At 42.5% G+C, this 14,515-nt stretch overlaps 1 protein-coding gene across 1 annotated transcript in view; it reads right to left on the bottom strand.

The window, feature by feature from the left end:
- prim2 (DNA primase subunit 2) overlaps positions 1 to 14,515 on the bottom strand; it is a gene marked incomplete at its 3' end in the record, with an annotated part of 63,638 nt that overhangs the window by 12,930 nt on the left and 36,193 nt on the right. Inside the window, exons 11-12 of the mRNA XM_080740758.1 lie at positions 5,657 to 5,783; positions 2,074 to 2,156 (exon numbers count right to left, since the gene is read on the bottom strand). Coding sequence (XP_080596884.1) covers positions 2,074 to 2,156; positions 5,657 to 5,783 — 210 coding nt within the window. The remainder of the gene's footprint in view (positions 1 to 2,073; positions 2,157 to 5,656; positions 5,784 to 14,515) is intronic.

The raw sequence follows: 14,515 nt of genomic DNA, 5'->3' as shown, positions 1-14,515 counted from the left end.
GCCTTCTACAGGGTGCTCAGGAAATCGGTCTATAGGGAGAAGCTGTTGTCCAGAAAACCGCCAATCCGACGGCCCATATATGGTCATGGCCATATTATGGGACCGACCGTAATCACCAAATCCCCATATGGAGTACAGTACACTGATGTCGACAATATGACATCATAGACTGGATGATACCATATAAGGGTCATAAAAGGGACAGACAGATACAGAAATCTCCGGTGTGGCCTAGTTTAATTTAAAAAAATTAAATGGGTATTAAGTACAAAATAAAAAAAATAAAGTGTTGTAGGGTTTGTTTTAAACTGTATGTACTACTTGTAATGAGTTCAGTATTTAGTGAAAATAGATTATAATTTATAATCTAAATCATACCCTCACTCATGCTAGGCTCAATATAAGACTTTATTGCTCTATTAAAAATGAACCATGAATTACTTTAATGTTCATTTGAAGGTTCATAACTCCTGGAGAATATACGGCAAGAAAATATACTTAAAAGTAATTTTCATTGTCCGGACTACTTAACCCAGTGTTGATAGAAATAATTAAAAGAGCTTATAAATTGTACCTACTATAAATATGTCCTGAAAATATTCTTAACCACAATCATGCACCAGACCCACTTGAGGGTTTAGCAGCAAAAGTAATTGATGTATTGAATCGCCAGTAGGTGCAATTTGCTAGGGTATGTACAACATGCAGAATGTCATGAATAAAATAATTGTAATTGTATATACTGTAGCAACACGTTTTTCAGAAAACTCGTCTGATTTAGAACAGTGGTTCTCAAAAAATAGCAGATATACAACCTCAAAGTGCGTCACGCCACGGGAAAGTGTTTTTGCAGTCCGAGTGTATCAAAAAAAGCAACTGGGTTAAGCACCGTTGGTCTGACCAGGTTAACATTCACCAGGTTAGCATTCACCAGCGTTAGTTTTACTGAGGTTAGGGTTAAGGTTAAGTTTAGGTAATCTCCGTCCCCCCGACTTTCGGTACCTCCGCCCAGCCAATCGCAAGCTTCCGCTGCCTGAACCGAGTTGCTTTTTTGATACACCCGGACTGAAAGACCTGCAAAAAAACACTGCCACACTTTTTTGAAAAATACAAATCTTTTCGTCTATCCTGGCATGGTCAGACTAATATCACTGCGTTGATATTAGTCTAGAATCTCTGTATGGAACCTGCATTTCGAAGGGGCTTCTGGAGATACTGGAGTGGGCCCTAATTGGCGATGCCAGACCAAATCTTCCGCAAGCAATTCTTCTTTTTTTTCTTCTTCTTTTTTTGGCAATGGCAGAATCTTCTGGTTTAGATTTAGAAGGCATTTGTAGAATCGGCCTAAGCCTATACGGGATGGTGTTTTTTACTGGTGTTTCAGTCCGAGTGTGGGGAAAGGGTGCGTTCGGAAATGCGCACCGGACTGCGCGGGTGTTTATCGTGGGCTTGCCCAGGCCTTACGGCCTGGGCATAAATATAACGATTGCATTCACCACGGCTTCGTAACTCGCGCGGCGCTCCGCCGGCCGCGCGGCCCTGGCCCGCTCTTCGCGGCCACTCGCGCCTGCGGCGCTCGGGGGCGAAGAGCAGGACCAAGGTCCGCTGGCCTTCGCGCCGCTTGCAATGTCGTGGACAATAAAACGAGCGCACCCTTTCATACACTCTGACTGAATCACCAGTAAAAAACACTCTCTCAAGCCTATACACCCCCCCCCCTCCAAGGAAACAAGGAAAGGAGGAGAGAGAGAGAGAGAGAGAGAGAGAGAGAGCGAGAGAGAGAGAGAGAGAGAGTAGAGAGATTGGAGTGACATGCAGCAAATGGTCCGCTTGGCCGGGGGAGTCGAACCAGCGAGTCGCCGTCAGGCATCAGAGCCTACGCACATATGGTACACTCCCTCCCTAACCACTGGGCTATCAGGCAACTGCCATGACAGGATATATATTTTCTTTTGGTGTTCCCAGTAAGAGTCAGGCAGGCCACTGTCATCATGGCCCTGTCGTCCCCAGTGGATGGAAGGGGCTGGCAAGCCCATCTGAAGATGTCTAGACGGGGGGACGGTTAATACTGACCTGACTGATCCCAGCGGGAGAGACCTTATACGCCTGAAGCTTCTGTTTCAACAACTCTGGGTCACTGTGGCGGAATGGGCACCCTAGAAAAAAATAAAACAAATCAAACATATTAGCTGTATCCGGTTAGAGAGAAACCTTACGCATCACAAGCAGCGCTAGAAATGGACACATTTGACTGGGGAAACCCTATATCAACCCGGGCAGGAATTAGGGAGGGCACGATGGTGAAAGATTGCAGATCCACAAACTCAAAGCTATTTTTGGCAAAGAGATTTGGTGTAGACTGTAGAGCAGGGGTCTTCAACAGCGGGTCTGGGACCCCTAGGGGGTCCTCAGAGTTACTACAAGGGGTCCTCCAAATCTTTGTGTGATAGAACTATTTACCACTTGAACCCTTGTGTCCATATTCTGATAACTTTAGCCAAAAAATTGCAATCTAAAAGCTCACAACGCCTCGCAACATTGTGAGCTTGTAGATCGGCTATTTTTGGCAAAAAGGTTTGGTGTAGAGGGGAAAAAGAGCAGACTAAGTACATACTGAAAGGTCAACTTCATTAACTCACTGACTGCCAAGGCCCGAGTTTCCAGAGTTATTACAGTAGTCCCAGGCTGCCACAGCCCGAGTTTCCCGAGTTGGAAGCCATTTTGATTTTTTTTTTTTTTTTTTTTTTTTAAATGTTTTTATAAAAAAAATTCTAAAAATGCCTCAAATGTATTAGGCATGATCGCAATTGCGAAATTGCATGTTTAGCCCCATAACAAACACATCTTTCAAAATGTCAAAAATGGCTGTTTTGTCTGACTTTGAAGGCTTGTATCTCATGAATGCCTGAACGGATTTCCAAGCGGATTTTTTTGTTTGAAAGCTGTTAAAAAGTACTACACATATGGTGCATGATCTAGGCATGGGCGTGCACGATCCGTGCACTAAAAATTGATCCGTGCACTAGAAATTTAGGAAGGTGGCAGTGTTTGTTTTGTCTGACTTTGAAGGCTTCTATCTCATGAATGCCTGAACGGATTTCCAAGCGGATTTTTTTGTTTGAAAGCTGTTAAAAAGTACACATATGGTGCATATATGGTGCATGGGCGTGCACGATCCGTGCACTAAAAATTGATCCGTGCACTAGAAATTTAGGAACGTGGCATCCTGGTACTTGGCGGCCATCTTGAAAAGGGCATTCAATGAGTTAAGTATTGACGGTTCAAGTGGTTAAACATCTGAAAACACAAATTGACATGAATCCAAAATACACTGATGATTGTCCTGTCAAACGATGAAACCATATGTAATCTATGAAAAAAGGTTTTGGGGGTCCCTGCTTCATCTCTCTCTCTCTCAACTAAGGGGTCCTTGGTCTGAAAACATTGAAGACCCCTGCGGCACAGATGCGCTCCCCCACTTCTAAAAGTGTCACTACACCCCTCCTGGCTATTCTCTTCGCGGAGAGATTTCGGCTGATTGTTTTAAAGTCAGACCAGGGGAAAGCCGTAGAGTAATCATTTCTAAAATGTCCACACGAGCTACCAGCTGCGCTCGGAAATCCATTATTTCCCATGGCTTGAGCTGAACCACCACGAGGAAGCAGAGAGAAATTAAGATACAACCCCCAGGCAACAGGAGCCTAGAGACGACCAGAGACGCTCGCAAACGACACATCACTTTGATTTAGTTGATTGAGTTGATTTAATTTGAACTCATGAATATGAATCATTTTACAAGCCGTTTGACTGCATTAGCTTGTTTCCTTACATTTTGTGTCATATGTTGTGCAGCAGCTCAAAGGGAAGGGGAGAGAGAGAGGATCACTACGGGAAGATGCAGGTGAACAGCTGTGGTGATGTGGGCTGCGTTATACATGTGGGATTTAAATCATTCGAGTATATCGTCGTTGTCGGGTGGAAACCTTGTATGTACAAAACCGTTCGTTTTGCATTTATCATTTTAAAAATGATTTAAACTAGTGAAAACAGCCGATCTACAAGCACACAACGCCTCGCACCGCGAGGCGTTGTGTGCTTGTAGATCTGCTGTTTTCACTACTTCTGTGCGACGGCCTTGTACGATGAAGCAGGGCTTTGCTTTGCGAAAGAACATACAAATTTGAAACTTGGAGATACGAGGTTTCCACCCGACAACGACGATATATTCTGCAGACGAGTCACTGCAGAATGTTTACATTGTTGTCTTGGGACCGCTTGTTAATACCCAGTTCCTTGGAATTTGTTGATGCGTTTCAATGGATTTCACACGTAAGTTGTTCTGATCCATTTCCAGCACCGACCCGCAATAAAGAAAAAAAAAACTTGCACTTAAGAGTACAGTATACACAGGGCTTCATATAAACCCACACATAGGGGTGCAACTAATCGATTACCGGTATATATATATCAATTATGATGAACAAATAATTTGATTTGTTCTTGTGTTTCTTCATGTTTTGAAAGTAGTGAAAATAGCAGATCTACTGAATAAGCTCACAACACCACGCTTTGTACGGTTAAGTGTAACATTGGGCTTAAGTCAAGGGTCTTGGGACCGGGACCCCTTACCGCAGGGGGTCCTCCAAATCTTTGTGTGGAACCCCACCTTTTTTATATTAACCACTTGAACCCTAGCGTCCATATTCTGAGAACTTTAGACGGTTTAAGTGGTTAAATATCTGAAAACACAAATTGACATGAATCCAAAATACACTGATGATTGTGCAGTCAAACGATGAAACTATATGGAATCTATGGGTTGTGGGGGTCCCTGCTTCATCTCTCTCTCAACTAAGGGGTCCTTGGCCTGAAAACGTTGAAGACCCCTGGCTTAACTCATTCAGAGCCCCAGACATTAACGGATTATAATGTCCAAAGTGCCTCCTTCAGGTCCCATTCACTTGCGTTGTCTTATTTTGAAGGCCAGAAGTCCACCCCGCAATCACTTCCGGTCTGACGTCATCGGATCGTGCGCCGGAACCGATCCGTGTCCACGTGGAGTTGTGTAATGGCCGACCGGAGCTTTTATCATTGTGTAACATAAGCGAGCATCTGCCTCCATCCTAGCTTCTAAAGTGTAGTTTTGAGATAATGGACATTAAAGATGAGATCCCCCGTCCACCTCAATGTTATGGATGGGACTATTTTGTGCTCGTGGAGCCGTGATGATGCGAAATCAGCGACGGATTTCGTCTCCGGACCGCCGGCGATTCTTCTCGGTAATGTACTCGCCGTTACAGTAATCTATTACTTTTCCCGAGATATCCCGTGAATGGCACTACAGATACTCGAGTACATTTCGCGAGACATCTCGCGAATGGCACTAGATGAGTTAAGTAGTTCATCCCACCAATTGATTTAGTCAATTATAAAAAAGAATCAATTTGTTGGGAATAAAAGCTTCCCGATTATTCAATCGATTTGACAAGGTAAATCTATAGATAGAACAATCACAATGAAAAGAATCAACAGTCTCCTTCTGTTTGATGATGAGGAAAAACCACAGACATTTGCCAAGGCCAACAATAATTGAGGAGCAGAAAGGCTCATCACACGTGTAATAGCCATCTCCCACGCAAGCCTCCGTCTGACTCACCGTGATGGTCGCCTTGGCTGGGTGGGTTTGACAAAATCACCTTCATGCAACTGTAGGGGGTGTAATCTGTCCGCTTGCCTTCTTTCCCAAACATGTGGCGGACGCTGTAGGCATACGCTTTATCAAACTGGAAAAGAGAGACAGAGAAGGGAGAGACGGAGAGGCAGAGAGGGTGTTAGTGAGGATCAGGGCGGGAGAGAGACGGAGAGGCAAGGTTGGGGTGAAAGCAGACATCGTCGTACATCATGTCATTTGTGACAGGGTGTTTTCATCAATGAAATATAAAGCTATTAGAGGGGACCTGCTGTAGAGATGCAGACAGATTGAGAGACCGAGGTATGGATAACGTGACCCTCTCTCCCTCTCATTGTATTTATTGCCTGTACTCTCTTTTTTTCTTTTTTTTACTCTAATAGTGTATAGATTTCATACCACAGAAATTCATATATCTTTGTATTTATTATATTGTTTTTCCAGGTATGAGCTCTCTGAAAAACAGAATTCAACAAAAAAATAACAGAAACGCAATTATTTACACCCTTTGATGTGTGTCAATCAGACGAGCCACATCTGTAAAGTATGTCATAGCAAATGGTTTGAGCACACTATTTCACTTTCCTGTCCACCCATTTAAACCATGCACGCCTATCCACAACTTTCCAACATCCCATCGTGCATTGCGCAGAAGTTGCACGGAGCTTCCGGCGCCGCAGCCGAGTGTGATCTACAAGCTCACAACGGTTGCATCTGCGACACGACGTGAGCTTGTATGTCTGCTGTTTACCGGAAGTGTCCTACACATAATGCTCCAGTAAATGTTTGTGGAAACAGGTGGATACATGTTGGCTGCTGTCGATTTACTGAGCTATTATTTACCCATTAGGACCTGACACCGATTGTAAAAATCCTGAAAAAAAAAATCCTCTGTTGCCAAACATCAGTGGTTCTCAAACCAAAGTTATATGTTTTTGGCCCCTGACCCCCATCTCAAAAGAATTTGTTCCAGAAAAAAAGAGGAAAAAATCTGAGCACAAGATACATGTGAATATAATTTAGAAAATTACATCCTTGTGCAAAAATACGTGGTTTGTGTTTAGAGCATGTGATTTTGGTCACAGTACTCAACATTCACGGTGAGAACATTCAATACTGTATGTTCCATCTAAAAATGAGAATTACACCTTTCCTGCATTAATAACCCTTCTGACACAGAGGCCATCAAAACGGCAATAAAACAATTGAACTTGACAATGTGACTACTTTACCGTGGCTATATTACCATCTATAAAAACTAACCAATCAAATTTTAATTATCGGGTGGGTCTACACTTTTAAAGATGCTAAATCCAGATTTAAGATCACCCCACCCTCTACTGAAATCGTTTTAAGAGCTTCTCTACTGACAATTTACTGCATATTATACAATAATAATTAAAATTAGGAAGAGTGCGACATAGGGAAGATATATTAACTTTACTTTGTCCAGGCGGCCAAAACCAAGGTTGAGAACTTCTTGCTAAACTACAGAATAATGGAAAGTGGAATTAATTTGCAAGCTTAGCTTTATATTTAGGTAACAATATTTACATTTATGATTTTTTTTTTTTTTTGTTTTATTAAAATCCAAAGACAGGGGAATCTGCCATTTAAAGAACTGGGTCTCAGAGTGTGTTCTGGGGAACCTCAGGGGTCCTTGAAGGGGTTCAAGGTAGTCCGCAGCAAAATGAGGAATAGGTTCAAGTTTAACAAATCGTCTCTTATGGGGGTCCCTGGCACAAAATCTTTGTAAATGGCGTCCTGCGACCTAATGCAAATCAATGTGGGGGTCTTGTCATGAAAATGTTTGTTGTTTACTACTATCAAAACCTCCACCGGCTGTCAGTCTGTCAGTCAGTCACGTCACGTCACGTCACGTCACACTTTTCCCCTACTCATATCTCCGCCACCGTTGCCCCTATCCATGCCAAACTTTGCACACACACTCATTTCTCACATGGCCCTCTTCTAGCGCCATCATGAGGCAGATTCTTGCAAAACACATTTTTGGACACTGCTCCTAAAATCACAAAAAGTGGTACACAGTATGTCTACAGTCATGTCATGGATCTGTCCCATTTAGCGCCACCATCCGGCCGATTTTTTCAAACACATTTTTGGACACTGCTCCTACACATTTTCTGACATTGCTCCTACAGATTTTGCCCTAAAATCACGCAAAGCAGTACACAGTATGTCTAGAGTCCTGCTGTGTATACCTGACGGTCGCTTATCTCCCGATTAGGGAGTCTTACTGGTTTAAAGGATCTTATACAAGTAACTGCTATGTTACTATGCAACGTCATATCCCTGGATATCACTTGATATTCTGTAGCCGAGATGAAGAGGATTGCTGAGTATTAACACAGAGGATGCAAATGGAAAAGATGCAGCTGTGCTAATATTTGCTTAATGGAGCTCCATCACTGCAGCATCTCCCTCTCCAAGTCATATTTGTTCAAACCTAAGGCAATGGCGAGAGAGAATTAGGACAGAATTCAAAGGGATTATGGATGCCAGAATGTGTGTGTGCGTGTGTGCACATGTCAACTGGGCACAGCCTTGGGCAAAGTCTGGGACTCTGACACTGACGTTGCTCTTGCCCCACACTCCATCTCATGTGTAAAAACACTTTCCATTTTAATGAGGATTATAGGCCCTTTTAAACGCTGTAGGAATGCAAGGTTAAGTACTATAAAATACAGCATGTAGCCCAAACAAAGTCAACTTGAAAATGGACACATTAAAAACATGTTTTTCCGTGGCAAGTCAGTATATGGTTTGATCCTTAATGTTCACGGTAATGGGAAATTACTTATTCATAACAACTGGATGTTTATATCCAGTCTCACAAAAGCATGCCATTATGGGAACTATAATAAACCACGTAAGATTACAGACTGTGGTAGGTTGGTTCTGTGAATCAATAGCATTCATTGCAGGGTGGCCTACTTTATTTGATGTTTTAGTAAACACATATTGTATTGAGCTTTTAGGGTAAATATGAATGTAAGAATAGCCATATTTACATTACAGTATTACTGATAAACCTAGTTTTCTTTTTTTCTACATACCGATATTACTAGTAATTCATCATCAGTATAATCATGGCCTAATAGTCAGAAGCATTTCAAATAATCCTATACATTACTAAGAGTCCTATATACTTGTACATCCTGCATTCTCAGGCCATCAATTTGCTAAGCCCACAAACCAATTTATCACCAAGAAACATAAATATGTTTATTATTATTTTTATTTTATTTTCAGTATAGGGCTCCTCTGAAAATGGCCAATTACTAATGGAGCATAGCCTGTCTTCTCTCCTTTAGCTACGTATGAGAAATATATCAACAGCAGACTGCAAAACAAGCACCCCAAAACTAATGTTTCAACAGAGGCATTAGAGACACAACAAGATGGAAACAGAGATTAGAGCTGCTAAGTGACTAGAATCATTTAGTGAGAATGTAGCAGTTCAATCGAGGAAGAGTTCAGTCTGGAAATGTAGCTAGCAGACAGTCAGTCACATTTGATTCTAGCAGGCAGAGCCCTAGTCTAGTTTCTCAAGGCGAGGCTGATTCCTTAATCATTCAAAACATTGTCTACTGCTGGTTGAAATAGAGGGAGAAAATGACCATGGTACCAGTAGAGAGCAATGGCATGTCCACCCCAATGCAGTTTGTGTATTACATGCCATGGGTTGTGTCCGGTTAGCTCATAGACTGTAAAATATGCAGTGCGAAGCCATTGGTTTCTATGCAGCGCAACTGAAGTATTTTGGGTCCTTGGCATGGGTGTCGCCATAGGCGACTCTAGCCTCTTCCAGCAAGGGGTGCACGACCTCTATTACCTCATGCACGCGCGCGCAGCGCGCGTGCATGAGGTACGACGTTCTATAAAAAAATTGCGGATATTAGCAGTTTTGTAATGTTGTTTTAGCGGATTTCTGCAGTTAATTTTGTACCCAAATGTAAAAATAAGTTACTTGCGGTTATCAGTTATTTGCGGGCAAATTATGCATTTTTTCAAGTTAAAATCGGTTCGGTTCTACACGGCGGCAGAACCATTTTGGGCTTAATATAATAGGGTTTATAAAAGCATGATCTGACTGTCTTAGTCTTACCTTGGGCTGGTCAGGAGGAAATGGTTCAGTCACGCACAGTGAGACAAGAGTCCTGGCTGATAGAGCCTGAGGTCTGTGTTTTGTAGAGGAAAGTCAGGTACAAAATGATCCTCTCCATGTGATGTTTCAGGGGAAGCAGCTATATTATAATATCTACCGGTAGTCACGTCCATAGTAGTGAAGAGCTCGAACTCCATGCTTTATTTTTAACAGATGTTGTTTTCAATTTCAATACTGGCGCGTGGATATGACATCACATCAGGAGGGGAGGGGGGGGCTGCCTGGAGCTGCCAGCCTCTATCACTACCACTAGGGGGTGTTGTTGTATTCGGTCTGAGTGGATGTAAAGTTACATTACAAAAAAAAAAAAAAATCAAAATGGCGGCCTGGCGGCCAGGGGTTGCACGTGCACCCTAGGACACCCCTTAAAATCGCCTATGCGTGTCGCCATCATAGATTGAAATGCGATCAGAGATGGCTATTGGCTGCCAACGGTCACGTGCAACCGCAGAGATACATGGGAGAATGTGGTTGGAGCCTCCCGAAATACAGCACACAAAGAAGTACACAGACGGCTGGTAACAGTTTATTTGGCCACGCCCCCCGCAACTTTATCATCAATTTTAACATAAATGGGACCTTATTTTCACAAAACGTGAAATCATCGTGATTGAAAGGCAATTTTTAACTAGCGCTAGGAACCATAAAGTATTTATGAAAATGTTAATTAAGGTTAGAAAACGAAAGGGGAAAATGAATGGGGTCCAATGGAGAACAATTCTTTTTGCAATCGGCCGGGGGGGGGAAACAGCGCAACTAGCGGCCAATCATAGGAAGTTTTAGTTCCGTACTGGAATAATTTTAAATCGGCGGAACTATGCCCCTGGGTTAGCTCAGTCGGTAGAGCTCTCGCCTTTGGACCACAAGGCCATGGGATCAATCCCGGGCACCACCAACTCAGCGTATGAGTAGCACAACTTGGGTGCGGCAAGTCGTGCGGCAAGAACTGGGAGCTGATGGTAGGTGTGGCGCTCCACCTCAGCAATCCATCTCCCAGGGGTCTAGCGCATTGTAACGGGGACAGACTCCTGCGCGTTACCGGCTGATACAGACAATAAGCCACTCCCGGCCTACTTGTTGTGGGACCTACTGTAACCGGTCCCACCCTAATTTACAGTACAGAATAAAGCCATAATAAGAAATAATGTGTTTGTAATTAGAAATATGTTTTTATTAGACAGAAACAAACACAGTTATACCTTAATTATCCCTACATTATGTTCTAATTAGAAATCGAATAAGGACTCGAACACACTTCCCGACTTTTTGAGACGATTGTGCTGTCGCCATTTTTGGCACTCGCCGACAAAAATGGCGATCTGCCCCAAGATCGGGCTTGTGTGTGAAAAGCACTGCGAGAAGATCTGGCCGCGATTATAGCGCTCTGCGATTTTTTCCCGAGCATTTCTAGATATCTAGCAATTGATATTTGCCTCGTGTTAAATGATTTCGTGTTAAATGATTAGAACATAATGTAGGGGTAATTAAGGTATATAACTGCATTTGTTTCTGTCAAATGAAAACATATTATTTCTAATTACAAACACGTTATTTCTTATTATGTCTTTATTCTGTCTTATTCTGTACTGTAAATTAGAGTGGGATACTATAACCTACTGGGCTGGGAAAAAAGTAAACATGCTTATTGTATTAACACCGTCAGTCAGTATTTTCTGAAAGGTTGCTACCTTAAGCCCCTTTTCCACTGGCCCAACACCACACCACTCCACACCACACCGCCCACTTGTGTCAGGTTTTCCACTACAAGGACCGGGGTAGAGTGGTGTGAAAGTGGTACTAAACATGGTACTAAAAAGTATCCAATCTAGAGTAGGTCTGAGCTAGGCCAAACAGGGCCAAACACTTCATAATGACTGATCACTCACTGACTTCTCATTTAGACCATCAGTATATAGTTGTAATACATGATAATAGATTCTATTGTGTTATAACCACTATTATAATTTATTATAGTGTATTATAATTATCATTGTAATACATTAATGCTTTATAGTGTATTATAATCACAGTTATAATCCATTATAGTGTATTATAAATTAGGATAAATTATAATCACAGTTATAATCCATTATAGTGTATTATAAATTAGGATAATTGTAATACAAATCTATATTGCATTACAATCACAGTTAAAGGGTAAATTTGTTTCTTACCGATAGGGGTACTTTTGTGTAATGGAAAATGTAGTTATTTTTATGTGGTGCGGTGTGGTGTGGTGTAGTGTGGTGTGATGTGGTGCTAAAGCTGCAGTCGAAAAGGGGCTTTAGTGGGTTGTAAAATGATGTGGTCCTATTGCAGTTGTCCATTTAAAAGCTGAATAGATAGTTCTCTCACTTTGTGGAGACCCGCAGTAACTGATCAGTGAAGTAAATTAGTTTTTCAGGTTTCTGCTCTAGGGTCTGTGGTACATTTGCCCTCTTAATAGATTTTGTATGCCTCACAGTTGTCACATGTGACATTTAGATAACAAGGATGCATAATTGTGTGTGCTGCAATGGTTCTATCTGCATAGTTCACACAAAACATCCTATTTTGTACCAGTGCACGCTCTCTAGCAAAACAAACAAATCGTAGGCTCAGAATTGATGACACAATGTCAGCCAAAGTTTTATTGTAAGCAGTTCTGCAAGGAAGTCAAATATATTTAACCTTTGTATTGTGCAGAATTCAAATCAGTGCTACTAGCCCTTACCCGTTCAAAGATATGAGCTCCGAAATGATGTGCAGTGTGTGGGTTATGGGATGTGCACTGTGCACACAGTATATGAGGGATGGAAAGTAACTTTAACTGGTGCTTGCATGCTAATATGTAGGAGCATCAATGTAAGAAATACCTGTTCCATTTAACGGCTACAGAGATACTGTGTACCGATCTGCCTGATTTTTGGACAACATCTGTAACAGGGCCAGAACCCCCCCCCCCCCCCCCCCCCCCCCCGCCCGCCCGCCCGCCCGTGTGTGTGTGGGTTTGTGTGAGATCGTGCATGGCCTGAACAACAGCGCCCCTCCCTTAACATGTGTGGTCACAAAAGGTACTGTAGGCTAAATAGATATAGATACACCATAAAAATGCTAACATACAGCATATGATTTGTGAAAGTGACAAACGGGCTTCACAGTTATGTCAGGTGTGTTCATATGCTATTGGTGATGCGATTTCAGATCAATTGCTCCAGCCACTGAGGAGAAACGCTGTGACAGACACTCACTCAGACAGACAGACACTCACTCACTCAGACAGACAGACATTCGCAAAATTATATGTTAGATAGAGGGAGAGGGTACAGTATGTGCATGGCATGGCATGCATAAAGTTAATGGCAAAGTTAGTTTAATGTTCAATCAGATAGGGCTTTTCTGTTTGGATGTATGGGCTGTCAAGGTAAGTATTAGAAGGACAAAAGCCTCAGAAGCTACTCAGGAAGGCAGAAGATCCATATGCATGTTACGCCCAGGTGGGGGTAGATATTACTCTGCCAATAGATGTGGGGGTTAATATTACTCTGCCAATAGATATGCCATCCTCAACCCACACACAGCACAACATAATTAAATGCAGCAGAGTACATTATGTCATAGCCAGCTTAGGTGGTTCGGGCATTTAGTACGGATGCCTCCTGAGCGCCTTCCCTAGGGAGGCCCTCTATGCCACTGGTTCTCAACCTTTTCAGGCCGCGACCCCCAAAATAATCATATTTTAACTGCTCCCCCCCCCCACCCTGACGAGCACTAAGAGTTGAGGAATTACATTTTGTATAACGCGGTTCTATTGTGAAAATAGCAGATCTACTACATGCTCAAAACGCCTTGTGTTGCAAGGTGTTGTGAGCATGTACATCAGCTATTTTCACAATTTCTGCCTCTAATATTTGACAATTTGGCCAATGTTTAATTTCTCATTTTAGAGGTATTAAAAAATACTTAAATTGTCACTTTAGAAATGTGCAGATACCCTCTATAAACTTAAACTGTATGTTGGTTTGTTTACTGTTGAGAGAGAAAACAATGTTGCACATTAAGTTAATCAACCGGGGACCCCCCAAAATAATCCCAACCCACAGGCTGAGAACCACTGCTCTATGCACGTCCCACTGGGTTTAGCAGACCAAAGACCAGATGAAGGGATTACATCTCTACACTGGCCTGGGAACGCCTGGGGATCCCCACGGGGGAAGTGGATAATGTTGCTCAGGAGAGGGAACACTGGAAATCTCTGTTCGAACTGTTACCTCCACGACTAAAGATGGATGGAAGGATATTTCACTAACCCTGGAAAAAATGGGTTGCTGTATTTACACAACATTAAAGAGATTAGAGTCAATAGTAGAACACACTACAGGTTCTTCAAAAGCCACAAGGTTTTAGTACACTGTTGTTAATGATGCATAGTTCTTAACCACGGAGGTACCAGGCTCCCCTTCCTCCGTAGGAGTTCTGTGAATGTTTCAACAAGACTTTGATATCTATAAGATAAGAGAGCTGAGCTCTGGTTCACAACAGATGTTCACACACTGGGGGTAGCCTCGTAAACCGGGAGGAGTCAGTTTACTAGGCTACACTGGGGGTACCATGCTCTCTCTTCTTAGATTCCCTGCTTAGATTACCATTGAGGGATA

This window comes from Nannobrachium achirus (assembly GCF_963921795.1).
Source record: "Nannobrachium achirus genome assembly, chromosome: 13".
Taxonomy (NCBI): Eukaryota; Metazoa; Chordata; class Actinopteri; order Myctophiformes; family Myctophidae; genus Nannobrachium; species Nannobrachium achirus.
This window is presented reverse-complemented; position numbering and strand designations above follow the sequence as displayed.